A 24,399-nucleotide genomic window follows, 5' to 3' on the forward strand; every position below is an offset into this window, starting at 1 on the left:
TTAGTGCAGTGGTTCTCAAATGGGGGTATGCGTACCCCTTGGGGCACTTGAAGGTATGCCAAGGGGTACGTGAGATTTTTTTTAAATATTCTAAAAAATAGCAACAATTCAAAAATCCTTTATAGATATATTTATTGAATAATACTTCATGAAAATATGAATGTAAGTTGATAAAGTCAGAAAAGAAATGCAACAATGCAGTATTCAATGTTGACAGCTAGATTTTTTGCGGACATGTGTAGAAATCTTTATTTATAAATGAATCACTTGTTTATTTTTCAACAAGTTTTTACTTATTTTTATATCTTTTTTTCTCCAAATAGTTCAATAAAGACCACTACAAATTAGCAATATTTTGCACTGTTATACAATTTAATAAATCAGAAACAGTGCTGTATCTTACTTTATCTCTTTAAAAAAAAAAAAAAATGCTGATTAGGGGGTACATCACTGAAAAAAGGTTGAGAACCACTGATTTAGTGAGTCAGTTCAGTGATTTCTTCAGATTTTGTGGCCGAAGTATTTGTATTTATTGTATTATTTAATATCAATTTTAATATACTAAATATGATCATATTGAAAATAATAAATTAAATACTGATAGGATTTTTAAAAAAAAAGTAAATTGATGTTTTTTTTCTAAATACTTTTAGTCTTAGCAGTACTTTACTAGCTCGTCTGCATTATCCTAAATCTTTGTCTCATCCGGGTCACGCCACAATGTGTAATCAGTGATCATTTCCTCTCTGCGTTGTGTGCTGGGTTTTAAACAACTCACACCAGAGTTGCTGCACTTTACTTGCATGTGATGATAAATATGACAAAAAGTTTAAGTAAAAAGGTATGTCGAACAAAAAGACGCAGGTGTCACAAGAATTAATTCAGTTGGTGTCCCATGCTGAGACAAAAAGGTACCACGTATTGACATGACATAAAACAAGGAACAGGTGTTTTCTTCCAACATTCACATTTTGTGTGATTACAACCAAATTGGTATAATGTACAAAACACAAAATGAGTAAAGTTAGCATGTTGGGTAAATTGTAAAAAAAACAAAAACAATGATTTGCAAATCTATTTCAACTTAGATTGAAATAGATAAATGTTCAAACTGTTAAACTGCTATTTTTTGCAACATATTTCAAAAAAGCTGGCTCAGGTGGCAAAACAGAGAAAGTTGAGGAATGCTCACTTATTTGAAACACCCCACAGGTGAACAGGCTAATTGGGAACAGGTGGGTGCCATGATTGGGTATAAAAGCAGCTTCCATTAAATGCTCACACGGACAAGGATGGGGCGAGGGTCACCACTTTGTCAACAAATGCATGAGCAAATTGTCCAGTTTAAGAACATTTGTCATCGAGCTATTGAAAGGAATTTAGGGATTTTACCATCTACGGTCTGTAATATCATCAAAAGGTTCAGAGAATGTGGAGGAATTAATGCATGTAAGCGGCAAGGCCGAAAATCAACATTGAATGCCTGTGACCTTAAATCTCAGGTGGTACTACATTAAAAAAGTGACAGTATGTAAAGGATATCACCGCATGGGCTCAGGAACACTTCAGAAAACCATTGTCAGTAACTACAGTTTGTCGCTACATCTGTAAGTGCAAGTTAAAACTCTACTTTAACACCCAGAAATGCTGCTGGATTCGTTGGGCCTGAGCTCATTTAAGATGGACTGATGCAAAGTGGAAAATGTTTTCTGTAGTCTGACGAGACCACATTACAAATTTTTGGGGGAAACTGGACGTAGTGTCCTCCAGGCCAAAGAAGAAAAGAACCACGCGGATTGTTATCGGCGTAAAGTTCAAAAGGAAGAATCTGTGATGGTCTGGGGTGTATTACATCTGTGAAGGCACCATTAATGCTGAAAGGTACATACATGTTTTGGAGCAACATGTGTTGCTATCCAAGCAAGTCATTTTTCATGGATGCCCCTGCTTATTTCAGCAAGACAATGCAAAGCCACATTCTGCACATGTTAGAACAGCATTGCTTCGGAGTAAAAGACTGCGGGTACTAGACTGGCCTGTCTGTAGTACAGACCTGTCTCCTAATGAAAATGTGTGGCGCATTATGAAGCCTAAAATATGAAAACGGAATATGAAAGTTTCTGGACTGCTGAACAACTTAAGCTGTACATCAAGCAAGAATGGGAAAGAATTCCACCAGAAAAGCCTAAAAAATTAGTCTCCACAGTTCCCAAACATTTACTGAGTGTTGAAAAGAAAGGCCATGTAACAGTGGTAAAAATGCCCCTGTGCCAAATGATTGCTACGTGTTGCTGCCATTAAATTCAGAGTAATTATTTGCAAAAAAATGTTTCTCAGTTCGAACATTAAATATCTTGTCTTCACAGTCCATTCAATTGAAGATAAGTTGAAGAGGGTTTGCAAATAATTGTATTTGTAGTGGCATAAAACACTGAAAGTGATTGTTCCTATAACCCCTTTGTTTCAAATGTTTGTTCCACTTGGGGCGCGGGCATCTTGTCTGACTCACACCTTTTACACAGCCTTCCTTGTCACGTATTTTTCCTTTTCCCGCTTTCCCTCCACTAATTCAAACTGATCCAGCAGCGCAATTGAAGATTGTTTTATTTACAATAATCAAGGGTTGGAATACTCGGGAAAACAAAATAAATGGTAGCTTATATAAAGTCGAGGTCTACAGACAGGTGAGGTCAAAGACGGTATGCTGGTGCCCGACTGCCAATAACGCGCCCAGCGCGCTCCTGCCCCTTATAGGCCTGCGTGGGAACTTTACACCACCTGCAAAGGGTGCACACTGACATACACGCATGAATCACTCAAAAATAATAGAATAAACATAAATTCAAGTATGGCCCTCTATTTGGCTCCTACACACCGGCCCCTGATTGATCTTTACAGACTCAATCACATTCATTAATTTAATGCAAAAAAAAGGAGCCTATTCCATAATACACAAACAAAAGGCAAAGTCTTGAGGGAAAATAAAGTATATACATTACGTCCCTTGTGCGTGTCTTGTGGTCTGGTCTCCATGACTGACCAGTCAGCCCTCAGCCTCCAGGACGCAGCACAGCTTGGTGATAGGCCTTTCGATGACTGAAGTCTTGTTTGGAGCTTGACTGACCGGACCAGGCTTCCTCCATCTGGCCGAGTCTTCAGTACTCTGCCCAATGGCCAGGAGCCCCGTGGGGCTGTGGGGTCGACCACCAGGCCCACATCTCCTGGCTGCAGCTTGTTCCTCACTTGAGTCCATTTCCGTCTTTCCTGCAGAAGCGCCAGGTACTCCCTTGTCCATCTGTGCCAGAAAAGGTCAGTCATATACTGAACCGGATTCCAGCGGCGCCTGACGTAGAGATCCTTTTTCTCGAAGGTGCCCGGGGGAATGATGGGTTGAGTTTTTAAAAGGAGAATGTGGTTTGGGGTCAGTGGCTCTAAGTCCTGTGGATCTGGGGAGATTCGCCTCTGCCTCGCAAAAGATGGTGGTCTGTCCACCAAGTGTGGTCCTGAAATTTTTAAGTTCCTTGTTCACGTTGTAACTGTGAACGGGTGGCAGTTTGACCTGAGAGGAGTTCCTTTTTCCTTTCGGGCTGTGGAGGCGCTGTTTGGCACTTGGGCGGTTGTTGGGTAGGTTGACCATGGGTTTTCTGAAGGGTAATTTCAGGCTGTAGTGTCCGTCCTGTAGGACTGCCTCATTGGCTATCTCTAAAAACTGTTTTTCTTCTACTGATAGCTCAGTCTTCTCTTCTGACACTACCTCACTGAACTCCAGGTTATACTGGGAAATCGAAAGCTCCTCCAGATTTGCAACTGATATTGTGTTAACAGTTGCACTCACTGCCTCACTATTCCCACCTCTAAATGGCCCATTAACCACCCATCCCAATAATGTTCTCACAGCATATGGACCCCCACCATGGCTATTTATAACCTCCCATGGTTCTAACAGTTTTGGAGCATTTGTGCCTAACAGCAGGTGAGGTCTACAGACAGGTGAGCTGGTGCCCGACTGCCAATCACGCGCCCAGCGCGCTCCTGCCCCGTATAGGCCTGCGTGGGAACTTTACACCACCTGCAAAGGGTGCACACTGACATACACGCATGAATCACTCAAAAATAATAGAATAAACATAAATTCAAGTATGGCCCTCTATTTGGCTCCTACAGTATTTTTATTTGCAATTTACACTGCCAACTTCACTGATTTTGGGTTTTGTAATACACTATTTACAAGACCAAATTGACTTTTATGTATGATCATTTTCCCTTTTGTCTAAAAAGTGTAGTCAAACTTGTTATTGAGGGCCACGACACGGTTTTGGCTGCCTTCAGAGGGCCGCTTGTCACAGTAAATTTATATGAATATCACCACCTCATTACTACAATTGCCAATGCCTCTTAATATACTTAGTTTTACATAGAAATTAAGGGATATATTGCCTTGAAATCCTAAATGAACAGCAGATATTTTGAGTTTTTACTTTTGTGACGGGACAGTGAGAGAAGAAGACGGCAGAGAAACGATGACGTTAGCTGTCAGCGTGTTTGACAGCTTAGTGTTTAAGTGAGGTGTGTAATTAAACCGAAGAGATGTAGTGTGACTAAGTGTGAGACTTATCTGAGCGTGGTTGCCAGAGGATATTGAGAGTGCGTGTTGGGATTCAGGCGGAAGTCTAATAAGGGCAAGGCAGACTCAAGCGTCGGAGGACAGGTGGAAAATCAAGGACAGGAGCGTGGCGTTGTTGTCGGTAGACAGGTGTGATGTCAAAGTCCAGAAAGGCAAGGGAAAAATCCACAGGAGGTCCAAGGTGACGAGACAACTCGACGACAAGGAAGGACAGGGAGCTGGAGGTTGACACAACACAAGAGATTATGAGCACAGGGAGAGAATGCACATGTGGGAGAGCTAGATATATGTAGGTTTACTGTACTGGGTACGAGAAGCTACGTTCTGGTGTCGGATCTCAGGTTGCGTTGGCTTTTGAAGGCTGATCACTCATCACGGGCAGGTGTGTAGATTGTAGAATGTCTGCAGGTGCAAGGAGGCACGCCCGCAGCGGAGCGAGAGCGCCTGTGGTGCACTCGTCAGGACGCACAACTGGAGAAGAAGCAGCAGGAGTGTGACCCATAATTTTCTCCTAAAAAAAAAAATTACAGAATGTAATGTAACATTTGTTGCATGGTCAGATACTACTAAAGTTCAAAAGATGCAATTTCATGTAATATATATTTTTTTACTGTCAAATGGGAAATAAATACATTTAGTAAGAAAGATTTCCAGGCATTTGCAGGCCTCTTAAAAAAAATGGTCGGCCTTGAGTTTGACACCAGTGATCTAAAAGCTAGCTTGGTCCAACACTGCAGGGCATTTAGGGTCGCATACAGAAAAATCTAAGAATGTGGGAAATACTTTCATACAAAGTAGTGCTCAGGATACAAGTTTTTCAGAGTGCGAGCTGTCACTCAGCTAATTGTTATGCCAATTGGGATTATGAGCCTCCCCACCATTAGCAGGTGTAGTGTGTTACAGGGAACCTTGAAAGATCTAAATAAAACATCAGATCCAACAGTTTAACAATTTTCAAACTGTGGTACACCAAATCAATTAAATATTCAAACAGTTACTGTTAAATGTGCGTGTGTAACGTTAGTGGCCAAAAATATTAAATATACTTGTTAAATAAAACCTCTGCCTTTGTTTACTCTGAATATTTAGGCCTACTGCGCTACTGTAATTTAATGTTTGTCATTATGGTGGTACTTGGAGAGCCAAGTGTTTTCTGAGGTGCTACTTAGTAAAAAAGTTTGAGAACCACTGGCTTATAGCTAGAGATGGACATCACTTTTTTTTCCCCCAAGAATGTTGAGAAATGTAAGTTAAAAGTTAAAGTATTAATGATTATCCTCTGCATTTGACATATCATACTCACCCCCCGGGATGTGAGGGGAGCAGTGGATGAGCCCAGGAATAATTTTTGATGATCTAACCCCCAATTACAACCCTTGCTGCAGAGTGCCAAGCAGGGAGATAATGGGCCTTATTTTTATAGTCTTTGGAACTCACAACCTACCGATCTCAGGGTGCACTCAAGGACTGTGTTGAGCAACATGCTAAAAGACTTGTTCATAAAGCATAAGAATTTTCAATAAATCACAATTTTTGATAAAAATTTTTTTTTTTTTTTTTTTAGAATGCACATAATTGAAAGATGTGTTCTTATCCTAAACTGCATACAGATTGTGAATGATATTCAAAACTCCCAGAAATCATGTGCAGTTTTGCTTACTCCCTGTGTTAGTTTGCATAAAATATATTAAAGTGTGGTATGGATCTCAAAATGTAGAGACGGTCCCCGTCCCTTTGTTAGAGAAACACAAGGCAACAAAAAAGGCGATGGCATCAAAAACTAGCACGCAATGAGAAAACTACAAAGAAAACCAAAGTACAAAAATAAGATGGACCAGATTACTTAAATAGGGGACATGAGAAAAATTTTACAAGAAAACAGGAACATTACCTGATAAAAGACAATGAGACACTCTTGACACCAAATGTGGTAAGCATTGAAGATGGTTCAGTCACAGGACTTTTGTTGGTAATGTTTATTTTCACCAAATACCAAACAGTTGTGCAAGGAAATACAAAAACAGGATGAAAATACAGAAAGATACAGTTTTTACGAAGTGCAGGAAAAAAACAAAAAGCATCTGTTAATCATCCCTCCTTTGGAAGTTTGGTACTGAAGGCTAACATGGAACAATGATCAATGAAATTCAGCCAGATTTTTGATGCTTTGTTTTGCTGGTCGTAGTACTGAAGTCGTACTAAAAAAGGTGGAGAGTTTATCTGCTGGTGGTTAATAAAGAGGGTTTGTGAAGCGCAAAATACAGGAATTCGGGCTTCAAAACTAATCGATCACGGTGACACTAAACACACCACGCTGCAAGCTCTGCTTTAAAACATGCCTCGCCTAAGGTGGCAAGACCACATGCGCTTCAAACTTAAACATTTAAATAATCCAGAACTGCAAAATAAGTTTAAAAAAAGGTAATGTAGTTCACTAGCTCTTACTGTGCACATTTAGATACGTAGATGTGCACATAACAGGGCGGTTTAGCTCAGTTGGTAGAGTGGCCGTGCCAGCAACTTGAGGGTTGCAGGTTCGATTCCCGCTTCTGCCAACCTAGTCACTGCCGTTGTGTCCTTGGGCAAGAAACTTTACCCACCAGTGCCACCCACACTGGTTTGAATGTAACTTAGATATTGGGTTTCACTATGTAAAGCGCTTTGAGTCACTTGAGAAAAAAGCGCTATATAAAATATAATTCACTTCACTTCATAACTGGTTGGCTTGCTGCCAAATATCAGCAGACTCCAAACTGCCCAAAGTATCGCAAATTTATTCAAGAGAATGACTACATTGTGTTTTATCCTCAATGTGTTTTACCTGCTACATGTCTTAATCTGTGTACTTTTAGCCATAGTATTGTTAATTTACTAATGATTTTATTTTTCTTAAAGCACAGACCAGGAGTGGCAACAGTAATCATTAGCATTTAAAATGTCAAAAGTTTTCTATCTAATCGTAGATTATGACTATATGTAAATTGTAATTTTGAGTGCAACAAAAACATCTTAATGTGTTTAATGCCTTTTATTTTTGTTTAAATCTTCTAAAATTGTTGAGTGCAATAAGAACCATATGTATAATGTATTGCAAGATTTTTTTTTAAACTGTAATCAAGCCATACATTTTTTTTTAGTCCACTTTATTTTTAGAAGTATCAAAATACATTTTAGTACATGTACCAAAATATTGATATCTGGACAACCCCACAAAGCAGGCAACTTTGGTTTTGTTTTAAGTCTACATCAGGCGAGTCAAACTAATTTTCATTGAGAGCCACATTGCCCTCAGAGGGCCGCTTTTAACAGTGAAAAAAGATACAGTATGAATATAAATGTGTCTATATAAAGTGTATAATTGTCTATGTATTTGATTACTACATCTTTTTCTATGTACGCTGTACAAAATAAAAATTTTAGACCAGCAGCTCAGTTGCCACAATTTTACCATTTATTTAGCAGGGTTTTTTTTTTTGTAGCATATGAAATAAATAAAATGAATTAAATGGAATGGAAAAAGGGTGCCACTTTTTTTTTTTTTTTACAGAAAAATTCATGTTAATTTTTATGGTGTATTACTCTATACTTAATAGTGATGGGTCCGGCAACACCGATGCATCGGCGCATGCGTCGAGCTCGTAGAGCGAAACCCTGCGCCGCCTTTAGAAGGTCACGTGACCGATGAGCTGTTTTGGTCACGTGATTGATACGCAAACTTTGTCGCACTGACCTCTGCGCGCCAAACTGTTTATAAGGAAGCGCATCTGTCAACAAAATCGCCGCACTTCTGTCGTTGGCCATTTGTAATTTATCGTCGGAGATCCTTTCCGCCGTGTGGGAATATTTTGATCATATATATCGGAAAGAAGGGTATTTGTGTTCATGTCCTTGTCGTTTCATCCAGTAGCATTGTCCCACCAACACAACCATCCGATTGGTTACATTAAAAATGGTAATGACCAATCTCTTCGATAGCTCAGTTGTTAGAGTGAAGGACCGCAGTTGATCCTGCTGCGTTCCTTAGGGCAGTGGATCTCAACCTTTTTTTCCCCCAGATGTACCCCCTGTGAAAAATGTTTTAATTCAAGTACCTAATCAGAGCAAAGCATTTTTGGTTGAAAAAAAGACATTAAGAAGTAAAATACAGCACTATGTCATCAGTTTCTGATTTATTAAATTGTATAAGTGCAAAATATTGCTCATTTGTAGTGGTCTTTCTTGAACTATTTGGAAAAAAATATATAAGTAAAAACTTGTTGAAAAATAAACAAGTGATTTAAATTATAAATAAAGATTTCTACACATAGAAGTAATCAACTTAAAGGGCCCTCTTTGGGGATTGTAAGAGATCCATCAACTTAATTCTAAAAATTTTTTCACAAAAAATTAAATCTTTAACACCAATATTTATGGATCATGTCCACAAAAAATCTAAAAAAAAAATCTAGCTGTCAACACTGACAACATTGTTGCATTTCTTTTCACAGTTTATGAACTTACATTCATATTTTGTTTAAGTATTAGGATTTTTGAATTGTTTCTATTTTTAGAATATTTAAAAATAAAATCTCACGTACCCCTTGGCATACCTTCAAGTACCCCAGGGGTACACATACCCCCATTTGAGAACCACGGCCTCAGGGCACTTGTTCAAATCCAGCTCGAACCCATTACCTTTTTACCCTGACTTGATTAACATGGACCCAGATATAAACAAGTTGAAAAACTTATTCGGGTGTTACCAATTGTGCGGAATATGTACTGTGCAATCTACTAATAAAAGCTTTAATCAATCAATTGTGCTTATTCAAAGAGCATGTAAAAAAATAAAAAAAAATTCCCAGTCCACAAGTATTCTCATTCACAACATGTTCTTAGATTTCCATTTTATGATACATGTTCACATTATTTATTGAGTATCTTAAAAAGATAAAAATATACTTTTATTTTAATGAGGATATGAAGTAATTCTTGATGAAAGACAATGACTTGGTTTATAATTGTATATACTAGGTCATAAAATCAGTGTCAGTTGAGTCGGTCCATAGGTTGCCTGTAGGGATTTTTAATGTCCATTAGATGTCAGTATTTAGTGACAGTATCAATACAGCTTTGCAATGTGTCAAAATGATACATGACGCCTCATCAACCCATCACTAATACTTAACACTACAAAAGTGGATTGTGCTGTAAAAAATGTTTTAAAATTTTTGCATGGCCAATTTGTTGGGTTGAAATCATAGGTCTAGCACAGTGGTTCTCAACCTTTTTTTAGTGATAAACCCCCGATGAACATTTTTTTAATTCAAGTACCCCCTAATCAGAGCAAAGCATTTTTGGTTGAAAAAAAGATAAAGAAGTAAAATACAGCACTATGTCATCAGTTTCTGATTTATTATATTGTATAACAGTGCAAAATATTACTCATTTGTTGTGGTCTTTCTTGAACTATTTGGAAAAAAAGATATAAAAATAACTAAAGACTCGCTTAAATAATCAACAAATGATTCAATTATAAATGAAGATTTCTACACAGAAATAATCAACGTAAAGTGCCCTCTTTGGAGATTGTGATAGAGATCCATCTGGATTCATGAACTTAATTCTAAACATTTATTCACAAAAAGAATAATATTTTAAACAAATAATATTTATGGAACATGTCCACAAAAAAATATAGCTGTCAACACTGAATATTGCATTGTTGCATTTCTTTTCACAGTTTATGAAGTTACATTCATATTTTTTTGAAGTATTATTCAATACATATATTTATAAAGGATTTTTGAATTGTAGCTATTTTTAGAATATTTTTTTAAAATCTCAAGTACCCCTTGGCATACCTTACAGTACCCCCAGGGGTACACATACCCCCATTTGAGAACCACTGGTCTAGCAGATATTTAAGTATTTATCTTTATTTGAACAGAAACATTGTTTAGAAATGTATGATATCTTATATTTTATTTCATCAGGTATTTCTTTGCACTAGTTTTGCCCAACACTGGTTGCCTGATAACAGCCAAAGCATCAATTAGTTTACACAGTATATAAATCAAACATTCTATTAAAAAGAAAGTAGAGTGTGTTTCTTACCGCTCGACAGCATCCCATGCAGAGGTAGAGCGAGCTCAGGTTCAAGCTGCTGTATTTATGGCCCAGGCTGATCAGAACCCAGGTGTCCTCCATTGGTGATTAAACACAGCTGTCATCATTTCGAGCTGATTGAGCCCCTCAACCACTCTGCCTGGGTCCACAGGGCTGCTAGGCTGAACCTGGGCACATTTCTTACCTCCAATAGGACGCTGGCCATAGCGACGCTCCACAATAATAAACAATAAAAAAAAACACCTGCGCACTACCGCTTTTTTGAAGGACCCACTAAGATTGTATTTTGAGGTACTGAAGTATTTTTAAAAAGGCAAAACCAATACTTCAACAAAAAGATATGCATACTGTATGCATTAAAAGGCAGAACTCTGTATGGTTTATAACATGAGTAAAATATATATTTTTATTAGCCGTGCTCTTGTTAGCATACAAAAACGTTTCAAAAATCTTAAAATCCAGAACTAATGTTTTTAGTTTCAACAATTTCAGATTTGTTTGACTTTGTGTCTTTTTGAACTGGTTTCACTTTGATTTGATTGTAAAATATGCCAATCAACACTTCAGTGTATGCTATCAGTGTTAGGAAACTACTGTAAGCTTGTGTGGGTTCTGTCCTCAGGAGCCCAGGAAGAGAAAAATATTCAAGAGCATTGATAGCGGGAACAATCTCACCACAGACGACATCGTGCAGAGGATCATTGCAAACAGGTCATTTTTTTAAACGGATTATAATTATATTTCTTTATTTGTCAATGTGTTTTGGTTTTTCGAATACATTTTACATCAGCATTCCTTTTTGTCCTCAGGTTGCAGTTTGAAGCCAGGAACCAGAAGAAGGAGGCCAAGGAGATGGCAGTGATCGAGGCCATGAAAAAGAGAGAAGAATCTGCTGACTAGACAAATGAGGAACACATTCGACATATTCTAGGTACTTAATGACTATGGAGTAAATGTTTATGCTCTTTGTACAACATGGAGTATGTAGTACATGTCTAACTTTTAAGCAATGTAAGTGCTACATGTGCAAGTATATCAATGGTTCCCAAACTTTTTACACTAAGCACCACGTCAGAAAACACTTGGCTCTCTAAGTACCATCATAATGACCAACAATAAAATACAGTAACATAGTAGCCCTAAGGATTCATTAAAAACAAGGCAGAGATTTTATTTAACAACGATATAAAATATTTTGGGCCGCTGTAGCATTACACTGTTTGAATATAGGAAAGTAAAAACCCTGTACTCGAATAATAAATCAATTAAAATGAATTGACATAAAAGTTGATTAAACATAAATATCAAAATACCAATTTTTAAGTTTCAATGAAAATGTACTCACTTGTTTGTGTCTTAACTGTTTATCTTGGAGTCAACTACAGCAGTTGGTTTGTAACGACTTTCTATTAAGGGTTGATAAATCTTTGATTATGCCTCGATACAATATTTCATGAAGTGATTCTTTGGCGTGCCACAGTTTGAAAATCACTGAAGTACATGTTCTGTGTAGTACATGGCTATAAAGTACATGTACCATGTAGTACATGTACAGTCTGTGTGCTCGAGGTTGAGGGTGAAGACAGACTTGGTCTTCAATGCTTCCAGACTTTCTGTTGGTTTTCCTTCATGCTGCTGATGTAATTCTACAGCTTATATCTCTAGCATGTCTTATTTGAATGTACCAGTCCTGTTTTAAATCTTAATTTACTGACAAAGTATTGATCTTTTTGTTAGTTCACTTTGACTTTTACATTAAAGTCATGTAAGTTGTTAATGCTATTCATATTTAGATCAAATCATCTATTTTTAACTGGATTGCAACTGCCTGAACAATTGTGTGTGTACATACTGTATCTAAAGGAATGTAAAAGTGTCATTTAAAATAAGTAAATAAAACATGACTCAGATGTTTTGTCAATAACGAATATGAACAAAACAAACTAGTTTTGTGTTACCTCTGACAAAGCTAAATTCTGTCATAAGTACTAATAAATGAAGACTTAATTTATTTTTACAAAAACTGCTGAGAGACAATAAAAAGTTTTGTTGTAAAAGGTTTGTTTTTGTGGAAATATTTTTTTTTAAATTATTAGCACGAAACAAAGAATATTGTAACAGAACATGGGATAGACATTTCTACTCCTGTGTGAACTTTGACCTGATCTCAGATCAGTTCCAGGGGTTTAAAAATGTTCATCAAACGGAAATACTGTTTTAAATGTTTAGTTGTCTTTTCCACATCAACAAAAGAGTTCAGTTTGTTCATAAGTAATTAGGATTCATGTCTGAAACTACGGCTAACTGATAATGATTTGGGTGTAAAGTGCAAGTTTGTTGTAGGATGACAATGTTTTGAATGAACAAAGGTGAGAAAAGAGGTATTTACCGTGTGTTTCAGATTATAAATCACTCTTGGAATCCTTTCACTTTCTCAAAAATCGACAGTGCGCCTTTATATGTCTTCATTCCATTTGCGATTACTCTGGTGTGACCAGTAGATGGCAGTAACAATTAAGAGATATGTGTGGACTATCGTCACCTGTTTAATAAATGACACTATCAAGTACCGGTAAGCAAGTGAGACCTAAATTTTGATGTTTCACTGAGAATATAGAACATGATCTTGGTATCAAATAGGACAAGGTATCATCACACATAAACAAAGGGAATAATGAGCAACAAATTGATGTTTGACGTAAAAAACTTGCCATCCAAACAATACACCGTTTGTTGACGTGTAGATATGACAGCCATCGAAGAACATTCAATCTCTTTATCAAGCAGAGGTAACAAATCCGGTGAAAATATCTGACAAAATGCAGTCTGCCTCTGCTAAGTGCTGAAGCTAACAAACACATGGAGCCAGAATACTGCCAGTAAGATTTGGTAAAGAAAAAAATGACATTTTTTTAACCAGTGAAGTTGGCACATTGTGTAAATGTAGGGGTGTAACTGTACATGTATTTGTAGTGAACCGATTCGGTACAGTGGTTTCGGTTCGGTTCGGAGGTGTACCGAACGACACGGACATATTAAGTAGCGCACGTTTTGTAAACAATGCACTAGTGGTGCAAGGATCAACATTGATCCGTGATCCGTTCGGATCAATATCTTCGGTTTGGCACACACGTGATCCGCGGTCTGATTTATGAAAAAAAAAAAAAAGAAAAAAAAAGTTGTTCGCACAGCGTGGTAATGGCGAGCGGATTAACGGAGGAACTTGAACGCCCTGTGCCATTTAATCGGTGTGTTTATAAGTGCAGACTCCATTGTGCAAAACGAGGGTTTTAAACACATGCTGAAGGTGCTTCAACCACATTACGACATCCCGTTGCGCACCAACTTCAACGATAAGATTGTGCCAGATTTTTATGAGCAAGAGAAGAAAAAAGTTGTGGACGAACTATCCCAAGCGTCATCTGTTGCGCTCACGACAGAAGGGTGGAGGTCCAGGGGAACTATGTGACCATAAGTGCAAGGGTGGAGGTCCAGGGGAACTATGTGACCATAAATGCAAGGGTGGAGGTCCAGGGGAAGTATGTGACCATAAGTGCAAGGGTGGAGGTCCAGGGGAACTATGTGACCATAAGTGCAAGGTTGGAGGTCCAGGGGAAGTATGTGACCATAAGTACAAGGGTGGAGGTCCAGGGGAACTATGTGACCATAAGTGCAAGGGTGGAGGTCCAGGGGAACTATGTGACCATAAGTGCAAGGGTGGAGGTCCAGGAGAACTATGTGACCATAAGTGCAAGGGTGGAGGTCCAGGGGAACTATGTGACCATAAGTGCAAGGGTGGAGGTCCAGGGGAACTCTGTGACCATAAGTGCAAGGGTGGAGGTCCAGGAGAACTATGTGACCATAAGTGCAAGGGTGGAGGTCCAGGAGAACTATGTGACCATAAGTGCAAGGGTGGAGGTCCAGGGGAACTATGTGACCATAAGTGCAAGGGTGGAGGTCCAGGGGAACTATGTGACCATAAGTGCAAGGGTGGAGGTCCAGGGGAACTATGTGACCATAAGTGCAAGGGTGGAGGTCCAGGGGAACTATGTGACCATAAGTGCAAGGGTGGAGGTCCAGGGGAACTATGTGACCATAAGTGCAAGGGTGGAGGTCCAGGAGAACTATGTGACCATAAGTGCAAGGGTGGAGGTCCAGGGGAACTATGTGACCATAAGTGCAAGGGTGGAGGTCCAGGAGAACTATGTGACCATAAGTGCAAGGGTGGAGGTCCAGGAGAACTATGTGATCATAAGTGCAAGGGTGGAGGTCCAGGGGAACTATGTGACCATAAGTGCAAGGGTGGAGGTCCAGGGGAACTATGTGACCATAAGTGCAAGGGTGGAGGTCCAGGGGAACTATGTGACCATAAGTGCAAGGGTGGAGGTCCAGGGGAACTATGTGACCATAAGCGCTCATTTCATCACAGCAGAGTGGGAGATGAGAAGACACGCCCCCTCTACGAGAGTCACCTTGTGCAGGTACTGACACAAGCAGTGGAGGAAAGGAGAAATCCCTTTTTATGTGGCACTGTTTTTCATTAATTATGTTAAAAAGAAGATATTATGCCTTGTGCACTTGAACTAGATTTTATATATTTTAATTTAATAATTTAAAAGTGTTAAAAAACAAAACGGCAAAACTTCTGTTTATTTGTCTGATCCGAAAAAAATGATCCAATCCGTGAGTTTTTTGATCCGTTCCACCCTTACGAGGTACCATGAATTGATTGACGTGAACCCCGACTTAAAACAGGTTGAAATACTTATTGGGGTGTTACCATTTAGTGGTCTATTGTACGGAATATGTACTGTACTGTGCAATCTACTAATAAAAGTTTCAATCAATCAAAAAAACAACACACGACATGCTAGCAACGACTGGCCTATGATAGACTGACCATACCTCCTCTTTTCACCGGACATGTCCTCTTTTGCGGGGCTGTCCGGGTAGAGTTTCTTAAATGCCACAAATGTCCGGCATTTTAAGTTAGGGTTGCGTGTATTTTCAATGTACGTTCAAGATTAAGGAGGGGTTCAAAACAAGACAATTTGTGCACACAGCAGCATTCGTGAGGGAGGGACAGAGACAGACAAAGCGAGAGAGTTATGATAAACATGCATGCGTCGCCAGGCTGATTTATTTTTTTAATATCTATAGCAGGGGTTTCAAAAGTGTGCCCCGGAGGCCATTTGCGGCACACACCTAATGTTTTAAAGGCCCATGGCACATTCTAAAACTACTATTAAAATAAACAAAAACATAAACAAAAGTGAAATAAAAAAGCTTAAAGGATAAATGTAATTTAGAAAAAGTTGCATCGTTGTCTAATTAAACAAAGCTGTTTTTTTTCTTTCAAACTATCATTGCTCAAAACATAATATTGAATCAAAATCAATGTTATTATGAATTATTGACCTATCCAAGTTTCCGATTACTTCACATCAAAATATTTTTGGTGGAAGATTTTGCAAATTTGTTAAATAAATAATCAAAGAATGTATAGTTTGTTTTTTTCTTACTGTACCGAAAATGAACCGAACCGTGACCTCTGAACCGAGGTACATACCGAACCGAAATTTTTGTGTACGCCAACCCGGGTGGCATGGCGTAGTGGGTAGAGCGGCCGTGCCAGAAACCTGAGGGTTGCAGGTTCGCTTCCCACCTATAAACATCCAAATCGCTGCCGTTGTGTCCTTGGGCAGGACACTTCACCCTTGCCCCCGGTGCCGCTCACACTGGTGAATGAATGAATGGTGGTGGTCGGAGGGGCCGTAGGCGCAAACTGGCAGCCATGCTTCCGTCAGTCTACCCCAGGGCAGCTGTGGCTACTGATGTAGCTTACCACCACCAGGTATGAATGAATGATGGGTTCCCACTTCACTGTGAGCGGTTTGAGTATCTGACAATAGAAAAGCGCGATATAAATCTAATCCATTATTATTATTATTATTAAGTGATAAATGAAAACAGAATACAATGAATTGCAAATCATTTTAAACTTATATTCAATTGAATAGACTGCAAAGACAAGATATCTAATGTTCGAAATCGTAAACTTAAATTTTCTTTGCAAATGTTAGCTTATTTGGAATTTGAGGCCTGCAACATGTTTAAAAAAGCTGGCACAGTTGGCAAAAAAGACTGAGAAAGTTGAGGAATACTCATAAAACACTTATTTGGAAAATCCCACAGGGGAACAGGCTAATTGGTAATAGGCGGGTGCCATGATTGGGTATATAAGCAGCTTCCATGAAATGCTCAGTCATTCACAAACAAGGATGGTGAGAGGGTCACCACTTTGTGAACAAATGCGTGAGCAAATTGTCCAACAGTTTAAGAATAGCATTTCTCAACAAGTTATTGCAAAGAATTTAAGGATTTCACCATGTTAGGTCTGTAATATCATCAAAAGGTTCAGAGAATCCGGAGAAATCACGGAACAGTTTTAGAACAACATTTCTCAACAAACTATTGAAAAAATGTTTGGGATTTCACCATCTACGATCCGTAATATCATCAAAAGGCTCAGAGAATCTGGAGAAAGGCCGAAAAACAGCCCTGAATGCCCGTAACTGTCAATCCCTTAGGCGGTACTGCATCAAAAAGCGACATCAGTGTGCAAAGGATATCACCACATGGGCTCAGGAACACTACAGAAAAACACTGTCAGTAACTACAGTTTGTCGCTACATCTGTAAATGCAAGTTAAAACTGTACTATACAAAGCGAAAGTCATTTATCAACAACACCCAGAAATGTCACCGGCTTTGCTGGGCCTGAGCTCATCTAAGATGGACTGATGCAAAGTGGAAAAGTTCTCTGTGGTCTGACGAGTCCACATTTCAAATTGTTTTTGGAAACTGTGTACGTCGTGTCCTCCGGACCAAAGAGGAAATGAACCAACCCGACTGCTCTAGGCGCAAAGTTCAAAAGATAGATAGATAGTACTTTATTGATTCCTTCAGGAGAGTTCCTTCAGGAAAATTAACATTCCAGCAGCAGTGTACAGAGTTGAGATCAATTTTAAAAAAGTAAAAAGAAAATAATGGGGGTTTAAATGGAAACAAAATAGAGAAATATTACAATAAGAATAAAAAATAAAAAGCAACAATGGGAATAAAATTATAACAGTAAAATAAAAATATAACAAGACAAAGTAGGATGTAGTGACCATGTTATGAAAAAGTATTGCACTGTTATTGTTTTCATCCCCTGTCATCCTAGTACCCCCCGCCCCAGAGAGGAGTTGTACATTCCAATGGCGTGTGGGACAAAGGAGTTTTGGAGTTTATTAGTCCTGTACTTGGGATGAAGCAGTCTAGCAATGAACAGGCTCCTCTGGCTACTGATAACGCTATGCAGAGGGTGACTGGCATCATCCAGGATGCTCACTAGTTTGTCAACAGTCCTCTTCTCTGCCACCGTCACCGGTGAGTCCAGGTTTATTCCCATTGTAGAACCGGCCAGCCTGATCAGTTTCTCAAGTCTGGAGCTGTCCTTCTTAGATGTACTGCCCCCCCAGCACACTACCATGTAGTACAGAACACTGGCAACCACAGACTGGTAGTACATCCACAGGAGTTTTCTACAAATGTTGAAGGAGTGCAGTCTCCTGAGGAAGTACAACCTGCTCTGTCCTTTCTTGTACTGGTGGTCCGTGTTGACAGTCCAGTCCAGTTTATTGTCCACCCAAACCCTGAGGTACTTGAATGAGTACACGGTCTGTACCTCAACTCCCTCGATCACAATAGGTTGTGACCGTGGACTTGACCTCCCAAAGTCAATGACCAGCTTCTTGGTCTTTGACGAATTGAGCTGCAAGAGGTTCGTGTGGCACCAGACAACAAAGTCCCTCACCAGGTTCCGAAACTCCTCCTCTCTGCCGTCCCTGATGCACCCGACGATGGCTGTGTCATCCGCGTACTTCTGGATGTGACACAGCTCTGAGTTGTAACAGAAGTCAGAGGTGTAGAGGGTGAAGAAAAGAGGGGCCAGCACCGTTCCCTGCGGTGCTCCGGTGCTGCTGATCACAGTGTCAGACGTGATGTCCTTCAGTCTGACGTACTGTGGCCTGTCGGTGAGGTAGTTCGAAATCCAGGCAACCAGGCAGGGGTCCACTCGCATTTTGTAGAGCTTGTCCTGAAGGAGGCGGGGCTGGATCGTATTAAAGGCACTCGAGAAGTCCAGAAACAGGATCCTCACAGTGCCATTTCCCTTATCCAGGTGTGAGTGGGCTCGATGCAGCAGTTAAAGGATAGCATCCTCCACACCAACGCCTTCCTGGTACGCAAACTGCAGGCTGTCCTGGGCATGTTGCACCTGTGGTCTGAGGAGGCTGAGAAAGAGCCGCTCCAATGTCTTCATTAGATGAGAGGTGAGCGCCACTGGTCTGTAGTCGTTCAGCTCACTGGGGCAGTTCTTTTTGGGAACTGGAACGATGCATGACGTCTTCCAGAGGGTGGGCACTATTCCCAGCTGCAGGCTGAGGTTGAAGATTCTTTGAAGTGGTTCACCCAGTTCTGCAGCACAGGTCTTCAGGAGTTGGGGGCACAGCTTGTCTGGGCCTGCTGATTTCCTTGGCTATAGCTTCCTCAGTTGACCTCTGACCTGGTCCGCAGAGATGACTAATGTCTGCGTAGAGGTGGTAGAGGGGGGTGCTGCCATGGCTGGGGGGGAGGTGCGTTGAGGGGTGCAGAAGAGGGGGTGGCTGTGATGGGGAGTGGGGGATGGAGAGGACACGGGCTGGTTAAACCGGTTGAAGAAGTTATTCATCTCATTGGCCCTCTCTATTATCCCCACAACAGCTCTGGTCTTTGTCTTGTGGCCTGTGATGGTTTTCACACCTTCCCAGACGTCCCTCATGTTGTTCTGCTGCAGCTTCTGCTCCAGCTTCTTCCTGTAGCTGTCGTTAGCCTCCCTCACGCATCGTTTCACCTCCCGCTGTGCTGCTCTCATTGCCTCCCTGTCTCAACTCCTGAAGGCAGCTTTCTTGTTGTTGAGGACAGCTTTAACTTCTTGTGTTACCCAGGGTTTGTTATTAGGGTAGCACCGAACAGTCTTAGCAGGGCAAATCACGTCCACGCAGAAGTTGAGGTAATCTGTGAGACAGTGAGTCAGCATCTGTGATGGTATGGTATGGTGTATTAGTGCCCAAAGCATGGGTAACTTACACATCTGTGAACGCACCATTAATGCTGAAAGGTACATACAGGTTTTGGAGCAACATATGTTGCCATCCAAGTAAGGTCTTTTTCACGGACGCCCCTGCTTATTTCAGCAAGACAATGCCAAGCCACATTCTGCACGTGTTACAACAGTGTGGCTTCGTAGTAAAAGAGTGCGGGTACTAGACTTGCCTGCCTGTAGTCCAGACCTGTCTCCCATTGAAAATGTGTGGTGCATTATGTAGCGTCAAATACACCAATTTTTTTTATGCCAATATCCATATGTTGTACACTTTTATTTTTTGTGTGTTTTGAAGGTTTTTATGATTCACTTCTTTCTTTTACGGTTCCAAACTAGAGGCAGCATTTTAGCGGACATACTTGCCAACCCTCCCGGATTTTCCGGCGGACTCCCGAAATTCAGCGCCTCTCCCGCAAACCTCCCGGGACAAATTTTCTCCCGAAAATGTCCCGAAATTCAGGCAGAGCTGGAGGACACGCCCCCTCCAGCTCCATGCGGACCTGAGTGACGTGTATAAAAAGCGTGTCTGCCCAATGACGTTATAACTGTAGAATGATCGAGGGCGAGTTCTTGGTTTCTTATGTGGGTTTATTGTTAGGCAGTTTCATTAACGTCCTCCCAGTGCGGTAAAACAACACACAACAACAGCAGTCCGTTTTTGTCTACCGTAAAGCAGTTCGTCTGCCTAAACAGCAATGTTGTGACACTCTTAAACAGGACAATACTGCCATCTACAGTACATGCATATGGTTAGAAAAACAAGGATGGACAATTCAACCCTTAACTCAACAATGAGTAGATGAGTGTTGTGTGTGTAAACGTGTAAATAAATGTATTAAATATATATATATATATATATATATTCAGCTAAAATTCACTGAACGTCAAGTATTTCTTATATATATATATATATATATATATATATATATATATATATGAAATACTTGGTTAATCTAGGGCAGGGGTCTCAAACTCAATTTACCTGGGGGCCACTGGATGCAGAAACTGGGTGAGGCTGGGCCGCAAGAAAAGTTTTCTTAAAAAAATCTAACATGCACTTTTTACTAATTTCGCCTTCTTTGAATGGCTTTCCCGCCCTAGCAACATACTTGTCGACTCTCGCGAATCTTCTGGGAAACACCCGAAAATCAGTGCCCCTCCCGTCAATCTCCCGGGGAAATCATTCTCCTGGTGTTCACCAGGACAACAATAGTAAGGACGTGTCGTGATGGCAATGTCTTTAGCGTTCTCTACGAACTGCCGTCTTGTCCGCTTCTCCACCATACAAACAGTGTACAGACCCAATCACATATTGTATGAGACTTCTGCAGACTCACGGAAGCGACTGCAATATATACTTATTCAACAGCAATACAGGTCACACTCAGGGTGGCCGTAGAAACAACTTTATCACTGTTACAAATATGCGCCACACCGTGAACCCACTCCAAACAAGATTGGCAAACATATTTTGGGAGAACATCCGCACGGTAACACAACATGGGATCCTGGGTATTTGTTCTGTTGTGTTACGGTGCGGATGTTCTCCCAAAATGTGTTTGTCATTCTTGTTTGGTGTGGGTTCACAGTGTGGCGCATATTTGTAACAGTCTTAAAGTTGTTTATACAACCACTCTCAGTGTGACCTGTATGGCTGTTGGCTGTTGATCAAGTATGTCTTGCAGTCCCTTACTGCGTCTACAGAATCTAAATACAACACGTGGCTGGGCTGGTACGCTGTTTGTACATGTCATAGAAGACGTTAAAGGCGGGGCCTCCACTGTGTCCCCTTAATTTTGTTTGAGTGAAATTCAGATGAATGATCACCCCTGGATGGGCACTTTAAATTGGGAGTCTCCCGGAAAAATCGAGGGTATACAAATATGAATTTGCGGGCCGCACCAACACTAAATTTCACATCACAGTGTAGGCCGCAAAATAACGTCTCTGGCCGCATGTTTGAGACCCCTGATCTAGGGGGAAATATACTCCTCCCCTCTTAACCACGCCCCAGTCCTGACCACGCCCCCCACCTCCCGAAATCGGAGGTCTCAAGGTTGGCAAGTATAATTTAGTGTGAGGGGTGTGTGCCTGTGGTCGGGGCTCATAACAAGTTTACTTACTGGACTGGAAAAACACGGTAAAAGAAGAAAAGAGGGCCGATGGCGTCGAAATCAAGTCTATAAGTGATATGAGATCTTCGCGTTAACCGAGTCATACTATGAAGGATGTATAAGCAGCACAGAAATTGATTATGTAATTTTAAACGTTTGTCTCGATGCAGCTGTGATATTTGACGAAATTATTTGTTTCATTTCCATGCGGAGAGATAAGAGCGACTCTAAAATGCAAGTGTAGCTGTATTTATTAATTTACAACATTTAACAGCAGACATGTAAAGCTTAGTGGGACACGAGTAACTCATTTGTGCTCAAATACGAGACTTTGATTATCGTAATGTTACGCGACCTCCGACGGGAGAGAGCCTCATATTCAGGCAGTGGCGACAACTTTTTTCTGATCTGACATTTTCTTTTTCTATGTTTACACCATAATACGTGTAAACATATAGCTTATTGTGTGTCTTACTGTATTGTCGCTTATTTGTAAAGGATTCAAAACAGGGCAATACCTTCCGATATCCTAAATGATATTCCACATAATATTTACATGTGCAAAAAAGTACAAGCGAAAACATATTTTTAAAACATCAACTGCTATAATGAAGAGCTGAGGTATTATTTAAAATGTATTCAAAAAAAATAAAATTTACTTTTAGGGGAGACAATTCTATTTACAATTACATTACAACATCTTTAAAATAATATCTGAGTAGGACTGCCTTTGTGGGACATCTGGACTTCTTTGTGAGAGGACATCCAACTACAGTTCATCATCAAGTGAGCAAAGCTGATGGTTGACTGATTTTATTTAAAAAAAAAAAAAAAAAAATCATAATAAATCCTCCACAATCTGTATCATAACTTATAAATATGAGTAATTGATTTTAAAGGCCTACTGAAATGAGATTTTCTTATTTAAACGGGGATAGCAGGTCCATTCTATGTGTCATACTTGATCATTTCGCGATATTGCCATATTTTTGCTGAAAGGATTTAGTAGAGAACATCGAAGATAAAGTTTGCAACTTTTGGTCGCTGATAGAGTTGCAGAGCTCCACACATATCCACATTGTTTTTAATGGGAGCTTCCAGCAGTAAGAGCAATTCGGACTGAGAAAGCGACAATTTCCCCATTAATTTGAGCGAGGCTGAAAGATTTGTGAATTAGGATATTGATAGTGAAGGACTACAAAAAAAAAAGAAAAAAAAAGCGACTGGTCCGGGCGACGGCAGTGTGAGCGTTTCAGATGTAATTAGACACATTTACTAGGATAATTCTGGAAGATCCCTTATCTGCTTATTGTTTTAATAGTGTTTAAAGATTGTAAAGACATACCTCGAGGTCAGATGGCTGCGGTGAACACCCAGTGTCTCAGAGAGTTCGACACGCCTGCTGTAGACTTAAACAGCTGCTGCAGGACGACAAACAATCCAATGATTTCTCCGGTAAGATATATATCACAATTTCCCCATCCAAAAACATGCTGGTTGACGTAGAGAAACATGTTCGCTTGACCACCCTATGTTAAAGCTTTACAACAAACAAAGAAACACCGGCTGTGTCTCAGTGCCAAAGACAGCTGCAATACAGTCTCCATTAATAAATTAACAAATTGCAAAAGATTGAGCAACACAGATGTCCAAATTACTGTGTAATTATGCGATGAAAAGAGACGACTTTTAGCCGTAAGTGGTGCTGAGGTAATATTTCCTGACAGTCAGTGACGTCACGCGTACGCGTCATCATTCCGCGACGTTTTCAACAAGAAACTCGCGGGAAATTTAAAATTGCAATTTAGTCAACTAAAAAGGCCGTATTGGCATGTGTTGCAATGTTAATATTTCATCATTGATATATAAACTATCAGACTGCGTGGTCGGTAGTAGTGGGTATCAGTAGGCCTTTAAAGTGAAGTTAAAGTACACACACTAGGTTTGGTGAAATTTGTCCTCTGCATTTGACCCATCCCCTTGTTCACCCCCTGGAATATGAGGGGAGCAGTGGGCAGCAGCGGTGGCCACGCCCGGGAATCATTTTTGGTGAGTTAACCCCCAATTCCAACCCTTGATGCTGAGTGCCAAGCAGGGAGGTAAAGGCTCCCATTTTTATAGTCTTTGGCAGGGGTCACCAACGCGGTGCCCGTGGGCACCAGGTAGCCCGTAAGGACCAGATGAGTCGCCCGCTGGGCTGTTCTAAAAATAACTCAAATAGCAGCACTTACCAGTGAGCTGCATCTATTTTTTTAATTTTATTTATTTACTAGCAAGCTGGTCTCGCTTTGCTCGACATTTTTAATTCTAAGAGAGACAAAACTCAAATAGAATTTGAAAATCCAAGAAAATATTTTAAGGACT

At 40.2% G+C, this 24,399-nt stretch overlaps 1 protein-coding gene across 5 annotated transcripts in view; it reads left to right on the forward strand.

Moving 5' to 3' along the window:
- Positions 1 to 24,399, forward strand: part of pcyt2 (phosphate cytidylyltransferase 2, ethanolamine) — a 67,714-nt gene that overhangs the window by 28,909 nt on the left and 14,406 nt on the right. For 3 of the 5 annotated variants that reach the window (XR_009803107.1, XR_009803105.1, XM_061880596.1), the window contains exons 11-12: positions 11,355 to 11,443; positions 11,542 to 11,663. Coding sequence is in view for 2 of the 5 variants with exons in the window: in XM_061880596.1 (XP_061736580.1) it covers positions 11,355 to 11,443; positions 11,542 to 11,632 (180 nt within the window). In the remaining 3 variants the exon portion in view is untranslated. Of the gene's footprint in view, positions 1 to 11,354; positions 11,444 to 11,541; positions 12,794 to 18,958; positions 19,110 to 24,399 lie in introns of those variants that run through there. The other 2 variants (XR_009803106.1, XM_061880595.1) reach the window with 2 other exon arrangements.

Source organism: Nerophis ophidion, linkage group LG20 (assembly GCF_033978795.1).
Source record: "Nerophis ophidion isolate RoL-2023_Sa linkage group LG20, RoL_Noph_v1.0, whole genome shotgun sequence".
NCBI lineage: Eukaryota > Metazoa > Chordata > Actinopteri > Syngnathiformes > Syngnathidae > Nerophis > Nerophis ophidion.